We start from the raw sequence: 27,765 nt of genomic DNA, 5'->3' as shown, positions 1-27,765 counted from the left end.
AAAGATACCAAGAGAATGAAGAAAAATTGATAACAGGAGTAAAATAGAAAGTTGCTTAAAATGTCATGCTCTATCTGAAATCACAAAATAAAAAATTTGGGTTCAGTGTCCCTTTAAGATTATTGGATCTCCCGGGTATAAAATAAAGAAAGGTTTAGTTTTTGGGGATGCGTTTTTGAAAGATTTTAATCTTTATGCAACCAATTTTTCAACTCTTAATAAGGTCAAAAACTTCTATGAGAAAAATTCTTTACTCTCAGAATTTCTCTGACAGGGCCGGTAAAGGAAAAGGTTGCTTTCCCAGCCGTACCTCACATTTAGACCAGACCTCACTTTCAGAAAAGCTACACTCCTCACTTCCAATCTCCCAGATATGTCAATGAAGCTAACACCTCACAGTTTTTTCCCGAAACCAGACAGACCATGGCATCAAAGAGGTCAACATATCAGATCACGATCTCGCCCTTCTGCAGGTAAAATTTCCTCTTTTTCCTCCTCCTTTCCCACTAAATGTTGGAGGAAGAACTTGGATTTTGCAAACCGTTCAGGGAGTCCAAATATATTTCATATCACTCCCTTTTCAAATCGTATTCCCAAAACCTATTCATTTTTCTCAAAGAGACAAAGTTCAGGTTCGGAAAAAAAAAAAGATAGAAAATCTTCATCAAAAAGAAGCAATTTCTCAAAATGTAAATCCTCATCTGGCCTATTTCAGCAACCTATTTTTAGTAAAAAAGAAAAAAAAACATAATTTTATGTAAGAACTTACCTGATAAATTAATTTCTTTCATATTGGCAAGAGTACATGAGCTAGTGACATATGGGATATACAATCCTACTAGGAGGGGCAAAGTTTCCCAAACCTCAAAATGCCTATAAATACACCCCTCACCACACCCACAATTCAGTTTAACGAATAGCCAAGCAGTGGGGTGATAAAGAAAGGAGTAAAAAGCATCAACAAAGGAAATTTGTAAATAATTGTGCTTTATACAAAAAATCATAACCACCATAAAAAGGGTGGGCCTCATGGACTCTTGCCAATATGAAAGAAATGAATTTATCCGGTAAGTTCTTACATAAATTATGTTTTCTTTCATGTAATTGGCAAGAGTCCATGAGCTAGTGACATATGGGATATCAATACCCAAGATGTGGAGTCTTCCACTCAAGAGTCACTAGAGAGGGAGGGAATAAAAATAAAAACAGCCATATTCCGCTGAAAAAATTAATCCACAACCCAAAAAAATAAGTTAATTTCATTTTTGAAAGAAAAAAACTTAAAACAAAAGCAGAAGAATCAAACTGAAACAGCTGCCTGAAGAACTTTTCTACCAAAAACTGCTTCCGAAGAAGCAAATACATCAAAACGGTAGAATTTAGTAAATGTATGCAAAGAGGACCAAGTCGCCACTTTGCCAATCTGGTCAACTGAAGCTTCATTCTTAAAAGCCCACGAAGTGGAGACTGATCTAGTAGAATGAGCTGTAATTCTCTGAGGCGGGGCCTGACCCGACTCCAAATAAGCTTGATGAATCAAAAGTTTCAACCAAGAAGCCAAGGAACTAGCAGAAGCTTTCTGACCTTTCCTAGGACCAGAAAATAAAACAAATAGACTGGAAGTCTTCCTGAAATCTTTAGTAGCTTCCACATAATATTTCAAAGCTCTTACCACATCCAAAGAATGTAAGGATCTCTCCAAAGAATTCTTAGGATTAGGACATAAGGAAGGGACAACAATTTCTCTACTAATGTTAGAATTCACAACCTTCGGTAAAAATTGAAAAGAAGTCTGCAAAACTGCCTTATCCTGATGAAAAATCAGAAAAGGAGACTCACAAGAAAGAGCAGATAGCTCAGAAACTCTTCTAGCAGAAGAGATAGACAAAAGGAACAACACTTTCCAAGAAAGTAGTTTAATGTCCAAAGAATGCATAGGCTCAAATGGAGGAGCCTGTAAAGCCTTCAGAACCAAATTAAGACTCAAAGGAGGAGAAATTGATTTAATGGCAGGCTTAATACGAACTAAAGTCTGTACAAAACAGTGAATATCAGGAAGTATAGCAATTTTTCTGTGAAATAAAACAGAAAGAGTGGAGATTTGACCTGTCAAGGAACTTGCAGACAAACCCTTATCCAAACCATCCTGAAGAAACTGTAAAATTCTAGGAATTCTAAATGAATGCCAGGAGAATTTATGAAAACACCATGAAATGTAAAGTCTTCCAAACTCTATAATAAATCTTTCTAGAGACAGATTTACGAGCTTGTAACATAGTATGTAACATAGTCAGAGAAACCTCTATGACTAAGAACTAAGCGTTCAATTTCCATACCTTCAAATTTAATGATTTGAGATCCTGATGGAAAAACGGACCTTGAGATAGTAGGTCCGGCCGTAACGGAAGTGGCCAAGGCTGGCAAACTGGACATTCGAACCAGATCCGCATACCAAAACCTGTGAGGCCATGCTGGAGCCACCAGCAACACAAAAGACTGTTCCATGATGATTTTGGAGATCACCCTTGGAAGGAGAACTAGAGGCGGGAAGATGTAAGCAGGATGATAACACCAAGGAAGTGTCAGTGCATCCACTGCTTCCGCCTGAACATCCCTGGACCAGGACAGGTAGCTGGGAAGTTTCTTGTTTAGATGAGAGGCCATGAGATCTATCTCTGGAAGACCCCACATCTGAACAATCTTGAGAAAACACATCTGGATGGAGAGACCACTCCCCTGGATGTAAAGTCTGGTGGCTGAGATAATCCGCCTCCCAATTGTCTACACCTGGGATATGCACCGCAGAGATTAGACAGGAGCTGGATTCCGCCCAAGCAAGTATCCGAGATACTTCTTTCATAGCTTGGGGACTGTAAGTCCCACCCTGATGATTGACATAAGCCACAGTTGTGATATTGTCTGTCTGAAAACAAATGTACGGTTCTCTCTTTAGCAGAGGCCAAAACTGAAAAGCCCTGAGAATTGCACGGAGTTCTAAAATATTTATTGATAATCTCGCCTCTTGAGATTTCCAAACCCCTTGTACTGTCAGAGATCCCCAAACAGCTCCCCAACCTGAAAGACTCACATCTGTTGAGATCACAGTCCAGGTTGGCCGAACAAAAGAAGCCCCATGAACCAAACGATGGTGATCTATCCACCATGTCAGAGAGTGTCGTACATTGGGATTCAAGGATATTAATAAAGCTGTAGAAGTCTCATGTGAAAACGAGCAAAGGGGATAGTGTCCGATGCTGCAGTCATGAGACCTAAAACTTCCATGCATATAGCCACTGAAGGGAATGACTGAGACTGAAGGTGCTGGCATGCTGCAACCAATTTTAAACATCTCTTGTCTGTTAGAGACAGGGTCATGGACACTGAATCTATCTGGAAGCCTAAAAAGGTGACCCTTGTCCGAGGAATCAAGAAACATTTTGGTAAATTGATCCTCCAACCATGTTTCCGAAGAAACAACACTAGTTGATTCGTGTGAGATTCTGCAGTATGTAAAGACTGAGCTAGTACCAAGATATCGTCCAAATAAGGAAACACCGCAATACCCTGTTCTCTGATTACAGATAATAGGGCACCCAGAACCTTTGAAAAGATCCTTGGAGCTGTTGCTAGGTCAAATGGAAGAGCAACAAATTGGTAATGCTTGTCTAGAAAAGAGAATCTCAGAAACTGATAGTGTTCTGGATGAATCGGAATATGAAGGTATGCATCCTGCAAGTCTATTGTGGACATATAATGTCCTTGCTGAACAAAAGGCAGAATAGTCCTTATAGTCACCATCTTGAAAGTTGGTACTCTTACATAACGATTCATAATTTTCAGATCCAGAACTGGGCTGAATAAATTTTCTCTCTTTGGTACACTGAATAGGTTTGAATAAAACCCCAAACCTTGTTCCTGAGGAGGAACTGGCATGATTACCCCTGAAGACTCCAGTTCTGAAACACACTTCAGAAAAGCCTGAGCTTTTACTGGATTTACAGGGATGCGTGAGAGAAAAAATCTTCTCACAGGAGGTCTTACTTTGAATCCTATTCGATACCCTTGAGAGACAATGCTCTGAATCCAATGATTTTGGACAGATTTTATCCAAAAATCCTTGAAAAACCTTTATCTGCCCCCTACCAGCTGAGCTGGAATGAGGGCTGCACCTTCATGCGGACTTAGGGGCAGACTTTGGTTTCCTAAATGGCTTGGATTTATTCCAATTTGAGGAAGGCTTCCAATTGGAAGCAGATTCCTTGGGAGGAGGATTGAGTTTTTGTTCCTTATTCTGACGAAAGGAACGAAAACGGTTAGAAGCCTTAGATTTACCCTTAGGTTTTTTATCCTGAGGCAAAAAAACTCCTTTTCCTCCAGTGATAGTTGAAATAATAGAATCCAACTGAGAACCAAATAAATTATTACCTTGGAAAGAAAGAGATAGTAATCTAGATTTAGATGTCATATCAGCATTCCAAGATTTAAGCCATAAAGCTGTTCTAGCTAATACAGCTAAAGACATGGATCTAACATCAATTTTGATAATATCAAAAATGGCATCACAAATAAAATGATTAGCATGTTGCAGTAAACAAGCAATGCTAGATATGTCAGGATCCAATTCTCGTTGCGCTAAATTCTCCAACCAAAAAGTTGAGGCAGCCGCAACATCAGCCAAAGAAATAGCAGGTCTGAGAAGATGACCTGAATATAAATAGACCTTCCTTAGATAAGATTCAAGCTTCCTATCTAAAGGATTCTTAAAGGAAGTACTATCTTCCATAGGAATAGTGGTACGTTTAGCAAGAGTAGAAATAGCCCCATCAACTTTGGGAATTTTCCCCCAAAACTCTATAGATTTTGCTGGTAAAGGATACAATTTTTTAAACCTTGAAGAAGGAATAAAAGAAGTACCTGGCTTATTCCATTCCCTAGAAATCATATCAGAAATAGCCTCAGGAATAGGAAAAACCCCTGGGGAAACCACAGGAGGTTTAAAAACAGCATTTAAACGTTTATTAGACTGAACGTCAATAGGACTGGTTACCTCAATTGAAAAAGAGACTAAACCCCAGGTAAGAAATACATTTCTTAAAATGTTTAAATTCCCCAAATATGAAACTCACAGTCTGCTGAAGGAAATACATGAACCTAACTCATGGCAAATGTAAGTACAATACATATATTTAGAACTTTATATAAATGCATAAAGTGGCAAACCATAGCTGAGGTGTCTTAAGTAATAAAAAACATACTTACCAAAAGACACCCATCCACATATAGCAGATAGCCAAACCAGTACTAAAACAGTTATTAGTAGATGTAATGGTAAATTGAGAGTATATCGTCGATCTGAAAAGGGAGGTAGGAGATGAATCTCTACGACCGATAACAGAACCTATGAAATAGACCCCCGTTAGGGAAATCATCGTATTCAAATAAGTGATACTCCCTTCACGTCACTCTGACATTCGCTGTACTCTGAGAGGAATCGGGCTTCAACAATGCTGAGAAGCGCATATCAACGTAGAAATCTTAGCACAAACTTACTTCACCACCTCCATAGGAGGCAAAGTTTGTAAAACTGAATTGTGGGTGTGGTGAGGGGTGTATTTATAGGCATTTTGAGGTTTGGGAAACTTTGCCCCTCCTGGTAGGATTGTATATCCCATATGTCACTAGCTCAAGGACTCTTGCCAATTACATGAAAGAAATGGCCAGTTCAGACCTGTTATAAATCTCTCAATACCTATGTTGTCTACAATCACTTCAAACTGGAAGGTATTAATCTTCTAAGAGACTGTCTTTTGGACAACGATTGGCTTGTCAGGTTGGATCTTTCGGATGCTTATCTCACTGTTCCTATAGCCCCGGAACATTGGAAAACATAATTTATGCTTACCTGATAAATTTATTTCTCATGTAGTGTATTCAGTCCACGGGTCATCCATTACTTATGGGATATATTTCCTTCCCAACAGGAAGTTGCAAGAGGATCACCCAAAGCAGAGCTGCTATATAGCTCCTCCCCTCACATGTCATATCCAGTCATTCGACCGAAACAAGACAAGAAAGGAGAAACCATAGGGTGCAGTGGTGACTGGAGTTTTAATTAAAATTTAGATCTGCCTTAAAAAAGTACAGGGCGGGCCGTGGACTGAATACACTACAAGAGAAATAAATTTATCAGGTAAGCATAAATTATGTTTTCTCTTGTTAAGTGTATTCAGTCCACGGGCCATCCATTACTTATGGGATACCAATACCAAAGCTAAAGTACACGGATGATGGGAGGGACAAGGCAGGAACTTAAACGGAAGGAACCACTGCCTGTAGAACCTTTCTCCCAAAAACAGCCTCCCGAAGAAGCAAAAGTGTCAAATGTGTAAAATTTTGAAAAGGTGTGAAGCGAAGACCAAGTCGCAGCCTTGCAAATCTGTTCAACAGAGGCCTCATTCTTAAAGGCCCAGGTGGAAGCCACAGCTCTAGTGGAATGAGCTGTAATTCTTTCAGGGGGCTGCTGTCCAGCAGTCTCATAGGCTAAAAGTATTATGCTACGAAGCCAAAAGGAGAGAGAGGTTGCCGAAGCTTTTTGACCTCTCCTCTGTCCAGAGTAAACGACAAACAGGGAAGAAGTTTGACGAAAATCTTTAGTTGCCTGTAAATAGAACTTCAGGGCACGGACTACGTCCAGATTATGCAAAAGTCGTTCCTTCTTTGAAGAAGGATTAGGACATAATGATGGAACAACAATCTCCTGATTGATATTCCTGCTAGAAACTACCTTAGGTAAAAACCCAGGTTTAGTACGCAGAACTACCTTGTCTGAATGGAAAATCAGATAAGGAGAATCACAATGTAAGGCAGATAACTCAGAGACTCTTCGAGCCGAGGAAATAGCCATCAAAAACAGAACTTTCCAAGATAAAAGCTTAATATCAATGGAATGAAGGGGTTCAAACGGAACACCTTGAAGAACTTTAAGAACCAAGTTTAAGCTCCATGGCGGAGCAACAGTCTTAAACACAGGCTTAATCCTAGCCAAAGCCTGACAAAAAGCCTGGACGTCTGGAACTTCTGCCAGACGTTTGTGTAAAAGAATAGACAGAGCAGAAATCTGTCCCTTTAACGAACTAGCAGATAAGCCCTTTTCTAAACCCTCTTGTAGAAAGGACAATATCCTAGGAATCCTAACCTTACTCTATGAGTAACTCTTGGATTCGCACCAATATAAATATTTACGCCATATCTTATGGTAAATTTTTCTGGTAACAGGCTTCCGCGCCTGTATTAAGGTATCAATAACTGACTCCGAGAAGCCACGCTTTAATAGGATCAAGCGTTCAATCTCCATGCAGTCAGCCTCAGAGAAATTAGATTTGGATGGTTGAAAGGACCTTGTATTAGAAGGTCCTGCCTCAGAGGCAGAGACCATGGTGGACAGGACGACATGTCCACTAGGTCTGCATACCAGGTCCCGCGTGGCCACGCAGGCGCTATCAGAATCACCGATGCTCTCTCCTGTTTGATCTTGGCAATCAGTCGAGGCAGCAGCGGAAACGGTGGAAACACATAAGCCATGTTGAAAACCCAAGGGGCTGCTAGAGCATCTATCAGCGCCGCTCCCGGGTCCCTGGACCTGGATCCGTAATGAGGAAGCTTGGCGTTCTGGCGAGACGCCATGAGATCCAGTTTTGGTTTGCCCTAACGATGAACCAGCTGAACGAACACCTCCGGATGAAGTTCCCACTCCCCCGGATGAAAAGTCTGGCGACTTAGAAAATCCGCCTCCCAGTTCTCCACGCCTGGGATGTAAATCACTGACAGGTGGCAAGAGTGAGACTCTGCCCAGCGAATTATCCTTGAGACTTCTAACATCGTTAGGGAACTCCTGGTTCCCCCTTGATGGTTGATGTAAGCCACAGTCGTGATGTTGTCCGACTGAAATCTGATGAACCTCAGTGTTGCTAACTGAGGCCAAGCTAGAAGAGCATTGAATATTGCTCTTAACTCCAGAATATTTATTGGGAGGAGTTTCTCCTCCTGAGTCCACGATCCCTGTGCCTTCGGGGAGTTCCAGACTGCGCCCCAACCTAGAAGGCTGGCATCTGTTGTTACAATCGTCCAATCTGGCCTGCGAAAGGTCATACCCTTGGACAGATGGACCCGAGAAAGCCACCAGAGAAGAGAATCTCTGGTATCTTGATCCAGATTTAGTAGAGGGGACAAATCTGAGTAATCCCCATTCCACTGACTTAGCATGCATAATTGCAGCGGTCTGAGATGCAGGCGCGCAAATGGCACTATGTCCATTGCCGCTACCATTAAGCCGATTACTTCCATGCACTGAGCCACTGACGGGCGTGGAATGGAATGAAGGACACGGCAAGCATTTAGAAGTTTTGATAACCTGGACTCCGTCAGGTAAATTTTCATCTCTACAGAATCTATAAGAGTCCCTAGGAAGGAGACTCTTGTGAGTGGTAATAGAGAACTCTTTTCCACGTTCACCTTCCACCCATGCGACCTCAGAAATGCCAGAACTATCTCTGTATGAGACTTGGCAATTTGAAAACTTGACGCTTGTATCAGAATGTCGTCTAGATACGGAGCCACCGCTATGCCTTGCGGTCTTAGAACCGCCAGAAGTGAGCCCAGAACCTTTGTAAAAATTCTCGGGGCCGTAGCTAATCCGAAGGGAAGAGCTACAAACTGGTAATGCCTGTCTAGAAAGGCAAATCTTAGGTACCGATAATGATCTTTGTGAAACGGTATGTGAAGGTAGGCATCCCTTAAGTCCACTGTGGTCATGTACTGACCCTCTTGAATCATGGGTAGGATGGTTCGAATAGTTTCCATTTTGAATGATGGAACTCTTAGGAATTTGTTTAAGATCTTTAAGTCCAAGATTGGTCTGAAGGTTCCCTCTTTCTTGGGAACTACAAACAGATTTGAGTAAAATCCTTGCCCTTGTTCCGTCCGCGGAACTGGGTGGTTCCCCCCCATTACTACGAGGTCTTGTACACGGCGTAGAAACGCCTCTTTCTTTATCTGGTTTGCTGATAACCTTGAAAGATGAAATCTCCCTTGTGGAGGAGAAGCTTTGAAGTCCAGAAGATATCCCTGAGATATGATCTCCAACGCCCAGGGATCCTGGACATCTCTTGCCCACGCCTGGGCGAAGAGAGAAAGTCTGCCCCCTACTAGATCCGTTTCCGGATAGGGGGCCATCCCTTCATGCTGTCTTAGGGGCAGTAGTAGGTTTTCTGGCCTGCTTGCCCTTGTTCCAGGACTGGTTAGTTTTCCAGGCCTGTCTGTAACGAGCAACAGTTCCTTCCTGTTTTGGAGCGGAGGAAGTTGATGCTGCTCCTGCCTTGAAGTTTCGAAAGGCACGAAAATTAGACTGTTTGGCCTTTGATTTGGCCCTGTCCTGAGGAAGAGTATGACCCTTACCTCCAGTAATGTCAGCGATAATTTCTTTCAAGCTGGGCCCGAATAAGGTTTGCCCCTTGAAAGGAATATTAAGCAATTTAGATTTAGAAGTCACGTCAGCTGACCAGGATTTAAGCCATAGCGCTCTGCGCGCCTGGATGGCGAATCCGGAGTTCTTAGCCGTTAGTTTAGTTAAATGTACAATGGCATCAGAAACAAATGCATTAGCTAGCTTAAGTGCTTTAAGCTTGTCCATAATTTCATCCAATGGAGCTGTGTGAATGGCCTCTTCTAGAGACTCAAACCAGAATGCCGCAGCAGCAGTGACAGGCGCAATGCATGCAAGGGGCTGTAAGATAAAACCTTGTTGAACAAACATTTTCTTAAGGTAACCTTCTAATTTTTTATCCATTGGATCCGAAAAAGCACAACTATCCTCCACCGGGATAGTGGTAAGCTTAGCTAAAGTAGAAACTGCTCCCTCCACCTTAGGGACCGTCTGCCATAAGTCCCGTGTAGTGGCGTCTATTGGAAACATTTTCCTAAATATAGGAGGTGGGGAAAAGGGCACACCGGGTCTATCCCACTCCTTGCTAATAATTTCTGTAAGCCTTTTAGGTATAGGAAAAACGTCAGTACACACCGGCACCGCATAGTATCTATCCAGCCTACATAATTTCTCTGGAATTGCAACTGTGTTACAGTCATTCAGAGCAGCTAAAACCTCCCCTAGCAATACACGGAGGTTCCAAGCTTAAATTTAAAATTAGAGATCTCTGAATCTGGTTTCCCTGGATCAGATCCGTCACCCACAGAATGAAGCTCTCCGTCCTCATGTTCTGCAAACTGTGACGCAGTATCGGACATGGCTCTCACAGCACCAGCGCGCTCTGTCCTTATCCCAGAGCAATCGCTTGCCTCTTAATTCTGGCAATTTAGATAATACTTCTGTCAGGGTATTATTCATAATAGTAGCCATGTCTTGTAAAGTGATTTGTATGGGCGTCTCTGATGTACTTGGCGCCACAATATCACGCGCCTCCTGAGTGGGAGGCGAAGGTACTGACACGTGAGGAGAGTTAGTCGGCATAACTTCCCCCTCGTTGTCTGGTGATAATTCCTTTACAGATAAAGACTGACCTTTATTATTTAAAGTGAAATCAATACATTTAGTACACATATTTCTATGGGGCTCCACACTGGCCTTCAAACATAGTGAACAAACAGATTCATCTGTGTCAGACATGTTTAAACAGACTAGCAATGAGACTAGCAAGCTTGGAAAACACTTTAAAATAAATTTACAAGCAATATAGAAAACGCTACTGCGCCTTTAAGAAGCACAAAAAACTGTCACAGTTGAAATAACAATGAACCAAATCAGTTATAGCAACCAAATTTTCACAGTAAATGTATTAAGTTAGCAGAACATTGCACCCACTTGCAAATGGATGATTAACCCCTTAATACCCAAACGGATAATCAATAGAGAAAAAAAACGTTTTTTAACACAGTCAAACACACTGTCACAGGTCTGCTGTGACGGATTACCTCCCTTAAAAATGACTTTTGAAGTCCCTTGAGCTCTCTAGAGACGTCCTGGGTCATGCAGGAAGAAGCAGGAAGACTAAGACTGAATTTTTACTGCGCAAAAAAGCGCTAAAATAGGCCCCTCCCACTCATTATTACAACAGTGGGAGCCTCAGTTAACTGTTTCTATGCAGAAATATAAGTCAGCCATGTGGAAAAATTAATGCCCCAATAAGTTTTATCACCAATGTACCTCACAAAAACGATTAAACATGCCAGCAAACGTTTTAAACATCCTTTTTTAAAGAGTATGTATCTCTATTGATAAGCCTGATACCAGTCCTTCTACTGCATTTTAAGGCTTATTACATTACTTCAGTATTAGTAGCATTTTCTTAGTCAAATTCCATTCCTTAGAAAATTACTTTACTGCATATACATTAATCAGCCTGATACCAGTCGCTTTCACTGCATTTAAGGCTGTACTTACATTACATCGGTATCAGCAGTATTTTCTTAGTCAATTCCATTCCGTAGAAAAATATTTTACTGCACATACCTTATTTGCAGGAGACCCCGCACGCTATTCCCTTTCTGAAGTTACCCCACTCCTCAGAATGTGCGAGAACAGCCAGTGGATCTTAGTCATAGAAAACGCAGGCAGATTCTTCTTCCAAATACTGCCTGAGAAAAAAACAGCACACTCCGGTGCCATTTAAAAATAACAAACTTTTGATTGAAGAAATAATTAAGTATAAAACACCACACTCCTCTCACGACCTCCATCTATGTTGAGGGTTGCAAGAGAATGACTGGGTATGACATGTGAGGGGAGGAGCTATATAGCAGCTCTGCTTTGGGTGATCCTCTTGCAACTTCCTGTTGGGAAGGAAATATATCCCATAAGTAATGGATGACCCGTGGACTGAATACACTTAACAAGAGAAATATCTAACTTTTTCTTGGGAAGACAAAATTTGGAACTTCACTTGTCTTTCTTTTGGCCTGTCCTCTGCCCCATGGATTTTTACAAAACTTCTCAAACCTGTAGTTTCTTTTTTGAGACTCAGAGGAATTTGTTTATTTATCTAGACAATATTCTTCTGATGAACCAGAATTTTCTCTTTCTTCAATCCCAATTAACCATGACTATAAATCTCTTGGAAAATTTGGGTTTTCTTGTAAACAAGGAGAAATCAGTGCTGATTCCTTCCAAATCTCTAGTTTTTCTCTGTTTCCTAATAGGTACATCGAAAGCCACTTTAAGTTTGCCCTTATCCAAGATAAAGAACATCAAGAAAGAAATTTCCAAGACTCTCACCAAACAATTTGTCTCAGTCAGACAGATAGCCAGGATAGTTGGGTTACTTTCATCCTCTATTCAGGCTATCTTTCCTGCCCCTCTTCATTATCACAAACTCCAAAGATTGAAAATCTCTCATCTTCAGAGAGGTTTTTCATACTCCCATATCATTCCGTTATCTTTGGAAACCAGAGAGGAGCTTTAATGGTGGCTTTCCCACATGGAAGCTTGGAATGGGAGAGCTATCTTTGGGATGTGGTCTGCAGAAGAGAAAGACTTGCATATAAATTGTTTGGGACTTTTGGCCGGATCTTTTGCGGTAAATATCTTTGTAAAGTCTTTGGCTCCTGCTTCCATTTTTCTCCGGATGGACAATATCTCAGCAGTCAGATACCTCAATCGATTGGGTGGCACAAAATCGAGGAATCTGTCCAATATAACAAAGGATTTTGTTCATCTTTGTCTATACAGGAACATCTCTATCAAGGCAGAGTATATCCCAGGTCTTTCCAACTCAGCTGCAGACTGGGGTTCTCGTTTTTTCTCAGAGATTCCAGCGATTGGAGAATTCACAGGAAGGTTTTCCTTTCTATTCAATCTGTTCTTGGTCCTTTTTCTTTGGACATTTTTGCTTCTCGTCTCAATCGCCAACTCACTCTTTACTTCAGCTGGCGTCCAGACCCCGAAGCATTGGCAATAGATGCTTTTTTACAAACCTGGCCGAATCAAGGAGCTTATGCTTTCCTTCCTTTCTCCCCGATAGCTTGGACGATTTGTGTGGTTCGCAGGAATCTTCTATCACTAACTCTAATAACTCCCCTTTGCCCAACTCAAACTTGGTATCCTATTCTCGAAATGTCCTTCAGACCTCCCCTTCTCCTTCCTGTTCTTCCAGACCTCCTCGTAGACCCAGAAGGCAACCCGGACAATCTCATTCTCAACCAATCCCTCAGGTTGATAACTTGGTCGATTACGGGGAACTCAGAAATCTCCTTGAACTTTCGGACTCAGCTAAAGCTCTCATGCAGGATTCATGGGCTCCAGGAACCCACAAATCTTACCTTTCCGCATGGACCAGATGGTCTAGCTGGTGCATGCTTAGGAGTCTGGATCCCTTTTCAGCCCCTATAACTCAAATTCTTAATTTTCTCTCTCATCTCTTTGACCTTGGTCTAGCCTATAGGACTATTAATCTTTCTAGATCTGCTATTTCTGCTAGACATGACTATTAATAATCTACCTATTGGGAAGAACCCTTTAATTTGTCATCTTCTCAAATCTATTAGATTAAAAAGACCTCCTACTTCTAAAGATAATTTCTTTTGGGACATAGATTTAATCTTCTCTCTTTAAATCTTGGCATTTCAATGATTCTCTATCCTTAAAACAGATTTCAGCTAAACTGGCTACCCTTCTTTGCCTTATCTTCTTTCGCAGGGTTTACAATGTTTGGGTTCTTGATTTCAACTATAAATCTTTCTCCCCTGAAGGTGTCACTTTTCTGATTTCCCGTAGAACTAAGACTTTATCATCTATCTTTTATCCTTATTTTCCAGCTGAACCTTCTCTTTGTGTTGTGTCTTGTCTCAAAGTGTATGAAGCTAAAACTTCATCCTTAAGAGATCATACCAACAATCAGCTCTTGTTGTTCTTTGTCCCTCATGCTCCTGTCTCTCCTACTTCTATTGCGAGGTGGATTAAATGGGCAATGTCTGAGGCTGGAATTGATCTTTCATTCACAGCTCATTCAATTAGAGGATCGGCCGCTTCTAAAGCCCTTTTGAAATCTGCTCCTTTGCAAGAAATTTTAAAGGCAGCAGACTGGTCCTCCGATTCTACCTTCAAACATTTTTACTTTAAACCCATTCAACAAGCCTCTGTAAATCTTTTTCAATAATTGCTTTAAACTTGCAAAATATAAAGTCTCTGGTCTTGTAATAAAATTCTGATTATCCTAGCTTTGTGAAGGAATAATCTAGATTTTTTTAAAGAGACAAATATTTTCCCACCTCTATTTTCTGTCTTCTTCCCAACCTATACTTTTATTAATTTATACTAACATATATTTTATTTTAGTTATTAACTACTCAAACATCATTAATTAAATCTGGATTTGTTCCTTCAATCAAAATAATCTTCAACTTCATGGAAAAATAGATGGATCTTCAGATTATCATCCCCCTATCCTGAGTTTTCTTCGAGTCAAAATTCTCTCAAGTTTCTTCAAGTTTTATGGTTCTGTTTTGTTCTATGTTTGTTAATTGGACTGTTCTGTTTCTTCGAAAGATTCTTTGTTATTAGCATGAAGCAAGAAAGAGGAAGATGGGGTGCACATTGGTCTGTTTATGGTCAATATGGTTAATCTGATTGGTCCATTTGTATCCTGGTCTCTAACCTAGCATTCTCATTGGCAAGTTATCTAGGCTCTTTTTTCTCTGTATTTTAACTCTTTATGTGATTTATGTACTTTTAAGGCTGCACACGAGTAGTAAAAGAAAGTTATGCAAAATATTCGTCTCTGTCTTAAATAAAATCTAGATTATTCCTTCACAAAGCTAGGATAATCGGAATTATATCAGCCTTTTGTAGTTATTGTGTTACTATTTTTAACATATTGTTGACAATTGCTGTCACACCTACCTTTTGAGGCAGACGGACTGCTTGGATTGGTGGAGTGGCATGTAGCACAGATGTGTAGGGAACAGCGGAAGCCTTTATTGTGCTGTGTGGTTGGTGGATATTTAAAAGCACATTTCTCATGATAGTATTTGCCACAGAGTGGGAGTAAACAGCGCTTAACTCCTTGGTCAGAGGTCTTGCAGACAAAGCAGGTGTGAACACCTGAATTGACAGAAAATAAATAAATTCACAGTAGCCTCCTACAAAAAAGCATTTATGACTAACATCTAAAATAAAACATTAAAACCGAGTTATAGGGCATGTAATGACTTTTCCTTTTTTATCGTCTATAATGTCCTTTCTAAAATGGATAAAACATAACATGGTTTTCTTTACTGAAATAGATGCTGGTACGAAGTAACATTTTCTTACTAGTTCTTGAACAGTGGTGTTTAATTTGTTCTCATTTACATAATTAACTGTGTAAATTTTCCACTATTCCAAGACTAAAGAACAATTAGAAATTTGCCTTTCTTTAAAGGGACAGTCTACTCAGTCATCTTAAAATCTTGCTTTAGATTAAGCTGCAAATATCCTCCTGCACCCTTTCTATATCATGAAGCAGTAACAGTAAAAGTTATATTAAAATGACTATTGTTTCTAGTCACTTTGAAATGGCTGCCAAGCTCGCCCACTGATGACATCCCAATCTGGGCTGCATTAAAGGCTTCACTAGTTTCAATGCTATTCAGTAGTGTGCATAGATACAGCCAAGATTGTGATGTCATCAGTAGGCAGAGCTTGGCAGCCATTTCAAAGTGACCAGAAACAATAGTTATTTAAACATTTTTTTTTTTTTTACTGTTACTGCTACATGATATAAGAAAGGGGTGCAGGAAGATATTTTCAGCTTAATCTAAAGTAAGACTTTAAGATGACTAAAGAGTAAACTGTCCCTTTAACAATGAGTGCACGGATCTCTAGCATTACATATATTGGACACTAACAACAACCGGATACTTTGATCAATTAAAAAACACCACCAGTCAATTAGTTTTTATTAAAATACATGATGTTATGAAGAATGATTTGCCATTTCTTTCTATACCATTGGTCAGCTATTGTCTTCAAAATCCAAACACCTGCAAGTATTTTAAGTGTGTTAAATGAAGAAATCATGGGCGACAGATTAGAAACAAATCGTCATGGTGCAAAAAGATGCCATATACCTGTGGAACATTCACTGCAGATAAACTTTCCCTGAGGCATTGTGCTCAAGCCAAGGCATTGCAAATGAAAAGCACCACAGCACTGAGCTTCACAAAGCAACAATTCTCCTGGCTTCTCACACACCTAAAATGGAAAACAGAAAAAGTTTCTAAGAATGTTACAGAGAGGACGGTAATCGGCTGCTTCAGACTAGTATTTGGACCTATAACACACTTTCATTTGGACACCTTTCTATTTTTGAATGCCTGACCATAAAATAACAATCCACATTAAGAGTCCAAACAGTCAAAAACCCTAAAATTGTACCTAACTTTTAAATTGGCTACCAATTTTTTTTCTTCATTTCTTTCTTTTTCTTGTTGTTCGGACTCTTTCAAGGAAGGTTCTATAAAACAATTAAACTACATTAAATAGTTTCTCAATATTTGGAATTACATTATTCCTTTCATATAGATTTAGGCATAATTTAATGAGGATTGTTCCTTCTCATATAACCTAATGTGGGATTTAGGTCTGTATGTCACATAGCATTTACAGTTCTAAAAAGCTCATATTTGGGTAATGAGATTACACTAACAGGAAAATAGTAAGCAGTAAAGTATACATTGAAAATCTCACCTGACACACATTCTCTTTCATAGCAGCTCCTCCACCCCTCTCAGCAAAGTTCCTTCTTGAGTGACCATGATCATGATCTAAACTATCTTCAGCAGTGTCACTTGGACTGGCAGCTGTGCCATTCTCATGTATCGCACCCTGTAAAAATAAATATACACATGTAGAATGAAATTACCAAATGGTAGTGCTCTTGATTTGACATAAATAAAAAATAAAATCTGGCAAATGTAATTTTTACACAATATTTTTATGAACATTAAAATTGTTATTTTTTAAAAAGAAAGAATTATGCCTTTACTACCCATTCCCCAGCTTTGCACAACCAACATTGTCATATTAATATACTTTATAACATTTAAACCTCTAAATGTCTGTCTGTTTCTAAGCCACTATAGACAGCCTCTTATCCCTTATGCTTTGTATTTGATTTTCACAACAGGAGACTGCAAGTTCATGTGAGCCATATAGATAACATTGTGATCACGCCCAAGGAGTTATTTAAGATTTAGCTGCCAGAAGATGCTCAGATACAAGGTAATCAGAGGTAAAAAGTATATTAAATGTAACTGTTGGTTATGCAAAACTGGGGAGTGGGTAATAAAGGGATTATCTATATTTTAAAACAAAAATTCTATTGTAGACTGACCCTTTAAAGCACCACCAAACAAAGTAGAATTGCATAATCAGTAAACGCATTATAAAAAGAAAAACATAATTTATGTAAGAACTTACCTGATAAATTCATTTCTTTCATATTGGCAAGAGTCCATGAGCTAGTGACATATGGGATATACAATCCTACCAGGAGGGGCAAAGTTTCCCAAACCTCAAAATGCCTATAAATACACCCCTCACCACACCCACAATTCAGTTTAACGAATAGCCAAGCAGGGCCACGAACTGGTAATGCTTGTCCAGAAAAGCGAACCTTAGGAACTGATGGTGATCTTGGATAGGAATATGAAGGTACGCATCCTTTAGATCCACGGTAGTCATATATTGACCTTCCTGGATCATCGGTAGGATTGTCCGAATGGTTTCCATCTTGAAAGATGGAACTCTGAGGAATTTGTTTAGAATTTTTAGATCCAGGATTGGCCTGAAAGTTCCTTCCTTTTTGGGAACCACAAACCCAGTCCTTGTTCTGTAATCGGAAGTGGATATATCACTCCCATCTTGAGTAGATCTTCTACACAGCGTAAGAACGCCTCTTTCTTTGTCTGGTCTGTAGACAGACGAGAAATGTGGAACCTTCCCCTTGGAGGAGAGTCCTTGAATTCTAGAAGATATCCCTGAGCAACTATCTCTAGTGCCCAGGGATCGGGAACATCTCTTGCCCAAGCCTGAGCAAAGAGAGAGAGTCTGCCCCCTACCAGATCCGGTCCCGGATCGGGGGCTACCCCTTCATGCTGTCTTAGTAGCAGCTGCAGGCTTCTTGGCCTGTTTACCCTTGTTCCAGCCCTGCAAAGGCTTCCAGGTTGCCTTGGGCTGTGAAGTGTTACCCTCTTGCTTTGCGGTAGCAGAGGCTGAAGCAGGACCGCTCCTGAAGTTGCGAAGGGAACGAAAATTAGCCTTGTTTTTAGCCTTAAAAGGCCTATCTTGCGGGAGGGCATGGCCCTTTCCCCCAGTGATATCCGAAATAATCTCTTTCAACTCGGGCCCGAAAAGGGTCTTTCCCTTGAAAGGAATATTCAGTAATTTTGTTTTAGACGACACGTCGGCCGACCATGATTTAAGCCAAAGCGCTCTGCGCGCCATGATGGCAAAACCAGAATTTTTCGCCGCTAACTTAGCTAATTGCAAAGCGGCATCTGTGATAAAAGAATTAGCCAGCTTTAGAGCCTTAATTCTATCCCTAATTTTGTCATATGAGGTCTCCGTCTGGAGTGACTCCTCCAGCGCCTCAAACCAGAAAGCCGCTGCAGTAGTTACAGGAATAATGCGGGCAATAGGTTGGAGAAGGAAACCTTGTTGAACAAATATTTTCTTTAGTAAACCTTCTAATTTTTTATCCATAGGATCTTTGAAAGCACAACTGTCTTCAATTGGTATGGCTGTGCGCTTGGCTAGTGTTGAAACTGCCCCTTCTACCTTAGGGACTGTCTGCCACGCGTCCCGCCTGGGATCAGTTATGGGGAACATTTTCTTAAAGATAGGTGGGGGAACAAAAGGTACACCTGGTCTTTCCCACTCCCTAGCAACAATATCCGCCACCCTCTTAGGGATCGGAAACGCATCAGTGTATACAGGGACTTCTAGATATTTGTCCATTTTACACAATTTCTCTGGGACCACCATAGGGTCACAATCATCCAGAGTTGATAAGACCTCCCTAAGCAGTACGCGGAGGTGTTCCTGAATCAGAAATTTCTCCCTCAGACATAACATCCCTCGCCCCTACTTCAGAGTGTTGTGAGGGTACATCAGATAAGCCTCCCAAAGCTTCCAACTGCTCCTCATCTGTTCTCAAAACAGAGCTATTGCACTTTTTAGGGAAAACTGGCAGTTTGGATAGAAAGGCCGCAAGGGAATTATCCATGACTGCAAACAGTTGTTGCAATGTAATAGGTGCTAATGCACTAGAGGTACTATGTATCGCTTGAGCGGGCGTAACTGGTGATGACACATGGGGAGAGGACGGTGGACTATCCTCATTACCTTCAGTCAAAGAATCATCTAGGGCTATATTTTTAAGTGACACAATATGATCTTTAAAGTGTATAGACACATTAGTGCACTTGGGACACATTTTGAGTGGGGGTTCCACCATGGCTTCTGAACACATAGAACAAGGCTTTTCCTTAGTGTCAGACATGTTTAACAGATTGGTATTATACACAAGCAGGCTTGGAAAAACACTTTATGTAATAAAAATACAATTTGCAATAAATGGTACTGTGCCTTTAAGATAATAAAAGCGCACACAATTTTACAAAATGGTGAAAAATGAACCAAATCTCTTGAAATTTTTACAGTATGTGCCTAATGCTTCGATATGATTGCACAGCAAGTTTCAGCCTGATTAACCCTTTAATGCCCAAACCGGAGCCGCCTAAAGCAAACAACTGGTTAATAAACTACAGTACCTTGCCACAGCAGCCTGCTGTGGCCCTACCTTCCCTTAAGGATTGAATTTGAGAAAATCAAGCCTCCTGAAGTCCTCAAGCAGTCTCTGGACCCATGTGAAGCAGGATGCAGGGAAATCTTGTCAGAATAAACTGCGCAACTGAGGCGCGAAATTAGGCCCCTCCCACTCCACTCCGGAGCTGTGGGGCCTTCAGAACCCAATTTAGGTGACTAAGAATAATGCCATGTGGAATAAAACACCAATAAACACATCAAAAGTGCTTAAAAGTGTCAGTAAAGAGTATTTTTCTAAACAAAATAATCGATTGCCCTGTTAAAGTGATAACCAGTCTATTGAGCCCACTTAAATAAGCCTCTAGTTCTATACTAAGTTTCAGAACATGGCTTACCCTTCCCACATGGGGAATCTTGTCAGTCTTCTAGCATTATCTTGTCTTGACTAGAAAAAAGATGACTGAAACATACCTCAAAGCAGTTAAGCCTGCAAACTGTTCCCCCCAACTGAAGTTTTCTGGTACTCTTCAGTCCTGTATAGGAACAGCAATGGATTTTAGTTACAAAAAAATTTCTGCCAGAGAGTAAATAGAGAGTAAATAGCACAAACCGGTACTATTTAAAAATAACAAACTTTTGATTGAAGATATAAAAACTACAAATCTAACACCACATTCACTTTACCCTCACGTGGAGATGCTACTTGTTAGAGCGGCAAAGAGAATGACTAGGGGGCGGAGCCAGAGGGGGAGCTATATGGACAGCTTTGCTGTGTGCTCTCTTTGCCACTTCCTGTAGGGAATGAGAATATCCCACAAGGATGAATCCGTGGACTGGATACACCTTGCAAGAGAAATTGTTGTCCCTTCCTTGTGTCCTAATCCTAAGAATCCTTTGGAAAGATCCTTACATTCTTTGGATGTGGTAAGGGCTTTGAAATATGTTGAAGCTACTAAAGATTTCAGGAAGACTTCTAGTCTATTTGTTATATTTTCTGGTCCTAGGAAAGGTCAGAAGGCCTCTGCTATTTCCTTGGCTTCTTGGTTAAAGCTTTTGATTCTTCAAGCTTATTTGGAGTCGGGTCAGGCCCCGCCTCAGAGAATTACAGCTCATTCTACTAGATCAGTCTCCACTTTGTGGGCTTTTAAGAATGAAGCTTCAGTTGATCAGATTTGCAAAGCAGCGACTTGGTCCTCTTTGCATACATTTACTAAATTCTACCATTTTGATGTATTTGCTTCTTCTGAAGCAGTTTTTGGTAGAAAAGTTCTTCAGGCAGCTGTTTCAGTTTGATTCTTCTGCTGCTATTTTAAGTTTTTCTTTTCTTCATAAGAATAACTTATATTTGGGTTGTGGATTATTTTTTCAGCATTTGGCTGTTTATTTTTTATCCCTTCCTCTCTAGTGACTCTACGCAAGAGTTCCACATCTTGGGTATTTGATATCCCATACTTCACTAGCTCATGGACTCTTGCCAATTACATGAAAGAAAACATAATTTATGTAAGAACTTACCTGATAAATTAATTTCTTTCATATTGGCAAGAGTTCATGAGGCCCACCCTTTTTTATGGTGGTTATGATTTTTTTTTTATAAAGCACAATTATTCCAAATTTATTTGTTGATGCTTTTTACTCCTTTATCACCCCACTACTTGGCTATTTGTTAAACTGAATTGTGGGTGTGGTGAGGGGTGTATTTATAGGCATTTTGACGTTTGGGAAACTTTGCCCCTCCTGGTAGGATTGTATATCCCATACGTCACTAGCTCATGGACTCTTGCCAATATGAAAGAAATGAATTTATCAGGTAAGTTCTTACATAAATTATGTTATTTTTATTTGAGGAATTGCGTGGTACAATTGTTATACTTACACAAGTTATAAATGCATGAAAAATACAGACAGTGTATATAAGTTACATATGTGCCATTGGTTAATAATCCTCATTTTAGACCCTGTCTCTTGGATCCTTGTTAGTTTTACATAAACAAGATATAAGGGTTTTTAGAACTATTAACATAGATAAACCTAGCTAACTTAACTAGGGGCCAAAGACCAACCAACTGACATCAGTTGACATTATATATATATATATATATATATATATATATATATATATATATATATATATATACACATATACACTGTAGTAGCTTTTACGTAGAGTGATAGTTTGCCATTTTAAGGACTAAGGAAGATGCTTTAACGCCTGGTTAATGTTTACATCAGTGCTTAGTTGGTTTGAGTGTCTTTTCTAGATCTAAATGTGCGCTAACTGCGTGTGAATAAGTTCTAGCCCATTAAAAGCTATATCATGTTGTAAACAATGGGGTGATTGCTGGGTGTTGCAGATACGTCTGTTGGAAGGGTATTAACATGCGATTAGCTTGTGTGATTTCAGTGGGTTTTAGGGCTATGTAGCCCACATCAGTACATTGGTTAATAAAAAGTCCATTGGGGAAGCTTCCATAAGCTGTCGGCAGAGCTCCTCTATTTTATACCAATGGTCACAGAGGATGTCTTGTTCCCCTGTTTCTTCAATAGTCGCCATTATCGATGTAGGACTCTGGTTTCTCTTTTGTAGGCGCACTCTTCTGCCTCTCTTCAGAGTTCCTTTCAAGCTTAGGGTTGATATGTATGTGATCAGATCTAGTATGTCAGTGTGGCTGGGAAAGGCAAAACACCTTGAGTTACTGAAGGGGGTGGCGTCGCCTATTGTGTGCTGCCGCTCTAGGCCCTCAGTGCCTGGATCCTGGCTCCGATGTCAGAAATGCAGCAAGAGACAAGTTGTAAGGAGCTCCACTGTTTAGTGAGTCGCTGTGGTGTATCATAGGTATGTTTTGCTGTAAAAAGGGTTCTCTTAATCGGCGGATTAGAAGAAACTCTATCCGAGCTCTGGAGAGTGCGACCGCTCTGGATCGTTGTTCAGACACGCCCCCCGATAAATTGTATATTATAGATAAAACTGTACAATATACATTCATTATTTATTTTGTCCCATGTTACTGTAATTCCATTCTCAAATTGTGAGTGTTTCAGTTAGTTCAGTAAGTGCAGAACACAGTTATATTCCACACAGCCATTGGCTGCACACTCTAGTGACCTACGTATAAACTGTCCAAAATTGGCCACAGCAGAAAAGGTAACCTAAGTTACAACATGGCAGTTCCCACTGAAATATTAAATAAAAAATACATCTACATGTTATTCTCAGACTAATCTTTTCTTTGAATGCATCATTCTATCTAGCATTTGTTTAGGGTTTAATGTCCCTTTAAGCAACTTTCTAATTTACTCCTATTATCAATTTTTTTCGTATTCTTGGTATCTTTATTTGAAAAGCAGGAATATACCCAGGGTGCTAAACCATAAATAGGCCAGCTCTTAAGCTTACATTCTTGTTTTTCAAATAAAGATACTAAGAGAACGGAAAAAAAAATGATAATAGGAGTAAAATTAGAAAGTTTCTTAAAATTGTATGCTCTATCTGAATCATGAAAGAAAAAAATTTCGGTTTAATATCCCTTTAAAGCGACACTGAACCCAATTTTTTTCTTTCATGATTCAGATAGAGCATGAAATTTTAAGCAACTTTCTAATTTACACCTAGTATCAATTTTTCTTCGTTCTCTTGCTATCTTTATTTTAAAAGCAGGAATGCAAATCTTAGCAGCCAGCCCATTTTAGGTTCAGCACCATGGAATGCGCTTGCTTATTGGAGACTTACATTTACCCACCAAGCAGCAAGCATAACCCAGGTTCTCAACTAAAAATTGGCAGGCTCCTATGCATCACATTTCTACTTTTTAAATAAAGGTAGCAAGAGAACAAAGAAAAATTAATAGGAGTAAATTAGAAAGTTGCTTAAAATTGCATGCTCTGTCTGAATCATGAAAGAAAAAATGTGGGTTTAATGTCCCTTTAACCCCTTCGTGACCAGACCACTTTACCATTTGTTGACCATCTGGGACCAGGGCTATTTTTAAATTTCTGCGGTGTTTGTGTTTAGCTGTAATTTTCCTCTTACTCCTTTACTGTACCCACACATTATATACCGTTTTCCTCGCCATTAAATGGACTTTATAAAGATACCATTATTTTCATCATATCATATAATTTACTATAAAAAAAAATGAAAAAATATGATGACAAAAACTTTTTCTAACTTTGACCCCCAAAATCTGTTACACATCTACAACCACCATTTTGTCTTGAGTTTAGAAATAAATACCCAATGTTTACATGTTCTTTGCTTTTTTTGTAAGTTAGAGGGCAATAAATACAAGTAGCACTTTGCTATTTCCAAAATTAGCCATAGTTACATTGGAACACTGACATCTTTTAGGAATCCCTGAATATCTCTTGACATGCAAGTGTGTATATATATATATATATATATATATATAAATATATATATATATATATATATATATATATATATATTTTTTTAGTAGACAACCCAAAGTATTGATCTAGGCCCATTTTGGTATATTTCATGACATCATTTCACCGCCAAATGAGAGCAAATAAAAAATAAAAAAAATAAAAAACTTTCACAAACTTTAGGTTTCTCACTGGAATTATTTACAAACAACTTGTGCAATTATGGCACAAATGGTTGTAAATGCTTCTCTGGGATCCCCTTTGTTCAGAAATAGCAGTCATATATGGCTTTGGCGTTGCATTTTGGTAATTAGAAGGCCTTTAATGCCGCTGCGCACCACACGTGTATTATGCCTAGCAGTGAAGGGGTTAATTAGGGAGCGTGTACCCCAAGTATGGATCTAGGTCCATTTTGGTATATTTCATGCCACCATTTCACCGCAAAATGCGATCAAATAAAACAAAAAAAACAAAACTTTTTCACAAACATTTTTTTTTACAAACTTTAGGTTTCTAACTGAAATTATTTACAAACAGCTTGTGCAATTATGGCACCAATGGTTGTAAATGCTTCTCTGGGATCCCCTTTGTTCAGAAATAGCAGACATATATGGCTTTGGTATAGTTTTTTTTGGTAATTAGAAGGCGGCTAAATGCCGCTGCGCACAACACTTGTATTATGCCCAGCAGTTAAGGGGTTAATTAGGTAGCTTGTAAGGTAAATTTTAGCGTTAGTGTAGAGATCAGCCTCCCAGCTGACATATCCCACCCCCTGATCCCTCCTTGACCCCCCCCCCCCCTCAAACAGCTCTCTTCCCTCCCCCACCTCACAATTGTCACCGCCATCTTAAGTACTGGCAGAAAGTCTGCCAGTACTAAAATAAAAGTAAAGGAACACTGAACCCAAATTTTTTTCTTTTGTGATTCAGATAGAGCATGCAATTTTAAGCAACTTTTCTAATTTACTCCTATTATCAAATTTTCTTTACTCTCTTGGTATCTTTATTTGAAATGCAAGAATGTAAGTTTAGATGCCGGCTCATTTTTGGTGAACAACCTGGGTTGTCCTTGCCGATTGGTGGATAAATTCACCCACCAATAAACAAGTGCTGTCCATGGTTCTGAACCCAAGAAGCTTAGATGCCTTCTTTTTCAAATAAAGATAGCAAGAGAACGAAGAAAAATTAATAGGCGTAAATTAGAAAGTTGCTTAAAATTGCATGCTTTATCTGAATCACAAAAGAAAAAAATTGGGTTCAGTGTCCCTTTAAGCCTTTTCTTCTCTCTTTTTTTGGCATAAAAGCCAATTTTCTGTAGTGTAGCAGCCCCCTTCAATAGTCTACCCCCAGATCCCTTTCTTTTTATCAAATTACCCCCCCCCCCCCCTTTCCCTCCATACCAGGACCGGCTTTTATTTAAGTACTAGTGTGCGCTACCACCGCTTGAAACCCCAGAGGACGTGTCAGGAACGTCCTTGGTCGTTAAAGGTATTTTTTTGTAGGACGCCACTGGCATGTCCTCGGTCGCGAAGAGGTTAAGGATGAAAGTAATTGTGAGAAAATCAAGAAATACATTGTTTCTCAGTTTTCTGGATGGTCACTAAACTTCAAATAAATGTATTAATCTCTTGCATGTTGATACACAAAGAGAATGTTAGTACCTCAGCACAAATTGTCTTTCTGGATTTCAAACGTTTCCTCTCTTTCTTGAATTTCCCAGTAAGCCTTAACCGCTTCCGCCTTGTCCGATTCTCAGGGAGTCTCTTGGATGCTGACAAAGAGAGGATATGTTCAGCACAAAGCATAATCATCTAAACATACATTTCTGGGGTAATATTTTTTTCTATAATGGGCATGTACTGTAAACAGTTAACGGAACGTTAAAGAAATCAAATTTATTAAAAAAAAGTCACTAAACATTATTTGTTTACTTGTTTTTTGCTGTAAAATACTTCTGGTTCTTCCCCACCAAGACATGCTGGAGTTTTTTTTTCTCTCATGAACAAGCATTTACCCACAAAGAACACACACACACAGGTGTATACTGTACATATACACAAAGAAAAAACAAGCTGTGTCATTCATTGCAAAATGCTTTGGGGATATGAAACCAATACATACAATATAGATATACATTCTGAAGCAGACAATATTTCTAAACACATACCTGCTCTAAATCTGAAAGAAGAACCAGCCTTTAATGCATTTGTCTTGAAAGAAACGGATTTGCAGGCCTGAAACATAAAAAGAAAGAGTAATATAGCAATAATGATTAAAACTCTACTCCAGAATTGTTATTGTTTAAAAAGATAGAAAAACAAAATTTATGCTTACCAGATAAATTCCTTTCTTTCCCGGCAGGGAGAGTCCACGACTTCATTAATTACGGTTTGGAATAAAACCTGGCCACCAGGAGGAGGCAAAGACACCCCAGCCAAAGGCTATAAATATCCCTCCCACTTCCCCTATCCCCCCCAGTCATTTAGCCAAGGGAACAAGGAAAAGCAAGAGAAACATTATGGTATAGAGGTGCCAGAAGAAAAAAATAACAGGTAAGCCGCCTAAAACATATTATGGGCGGGGTCGTGGACTCTCCCTGCCAGGAAAGAAAGGAATTCATCTGGTAAGCATACATTTTGTTTTCTTTCCAAAGGAAAGTCCACGACTTCATTCATTACTGTTAGGAACCAATACCCAAGCTCCACAGGACACTAAATGAATAAAAGGGGAGGGCAAAAAATAAAGGCGGACCCTAATCTGAGGGCACCACAGCCTAACACCTTTCTCCCAAAAGCTGCCTCCGCAGAAGCAAAAACATCAAATTTATAGAACTTTGAAAAAGTATTTGAGGACCAGGTAGCCGCCTTACAAAGCTTCCTTCTTAAAAGCCCAAGAAGAAGAATCTGCTCTAGTGGAATGGGTTGTTATGCTCTCAGGAGGCTGTTGTCCAGCCTTCTCATAAGCCAAACACCTTAGTAGCCTGAAGATAGAATTTCAAGGCCCATACAACATCCAGATTGTGGAGCAAACGTTCCTTCGAAAAAGAAGGATTAGGACAAAGGGAAGGAACAACAATTTCCTGATTGATGTTGCAATTCGAGACTACCTTAGGTAGCAAACCTAACAGTACGTAAAACCGCCTTATCAGCATGGAAAATAAGGTAAAGCAGTTCACACTGTAAAGCAAAAATCTCAGAGATTCTGTGAGCTGAGACGATAGCCAACAAAAACAAAACCTTCCAGGATAGATGCTTAAGATCAACAGAATGCATAGGCTCAAACGGAGCCTGCTGCAAAACACCAAGAACAAGGATGAGGCTCCAAGGAGGAGAAACGGGTTTAAAGGGAATGTATACACCAATTTTCATATAGCTGCATGTAATAAACACTACTATAAAACAGTTTAAAAACGTATTTAGAAGCTTCCAGTTTAGCTCTGTTTAAAAGGTTACTGGAACCCCCACTGCAAGTGGGAAATATCAGTCACTCCCCCCCTCTCCCTTCCTTTGCAACCTGGAGTAGGTATATGTCGGTATTCTCCTAAATCTTGGGGCTTGGTTAGGAGTC

General features: G+C 39.7%; 1 protein-coding gene across 1 annotated transcript in view; it reads right to left on the bottom strand.

The window, feature by feature from the left end:
- NSD1 (nuclear receptor binding SET domain protein 1) overlaps positions 1–27,765 on the bottom strand; it is a 679,701-nt gene that overhangs the window by 198,042 nt on the left and 453,894 nt on the right. Inside the window, 5 exon segments of the mRNA XM_053719266.1 lie at positions 14,906–15,106; positions 16,114–16,237; positions 16,733–16,870; positions 25,860–25,969; positions 26,366–26,432. Of these exon segments, the coding sequence (XP_053575241.1) occupies positions 14,906–15,106; positions 16,114–16,237; positions 16,733–16,870; positions 25,860–25,969; positions 26,366–26,432 (640 nt within the window).

This window comes from Bombina bombina, chromosome 6 (genome assembly GCF_027579735.1).
Source record: "Bombina bombina isolate aBomBom1 chromosome 6, aBomBom1.pri, whole genome shotgun sequence".
Taxonomy (NCBI): domain Eukaryota; kingdom Metazoa; phylum Chordata; class Amphibia; order Anura; family Bombinatoridae; genus Bombina; species Bombina bombina.
Note: the sequence above shows the minus strand (reverse complement) of the source record. Positions and strands in the feature narration are given on the sequence as shown.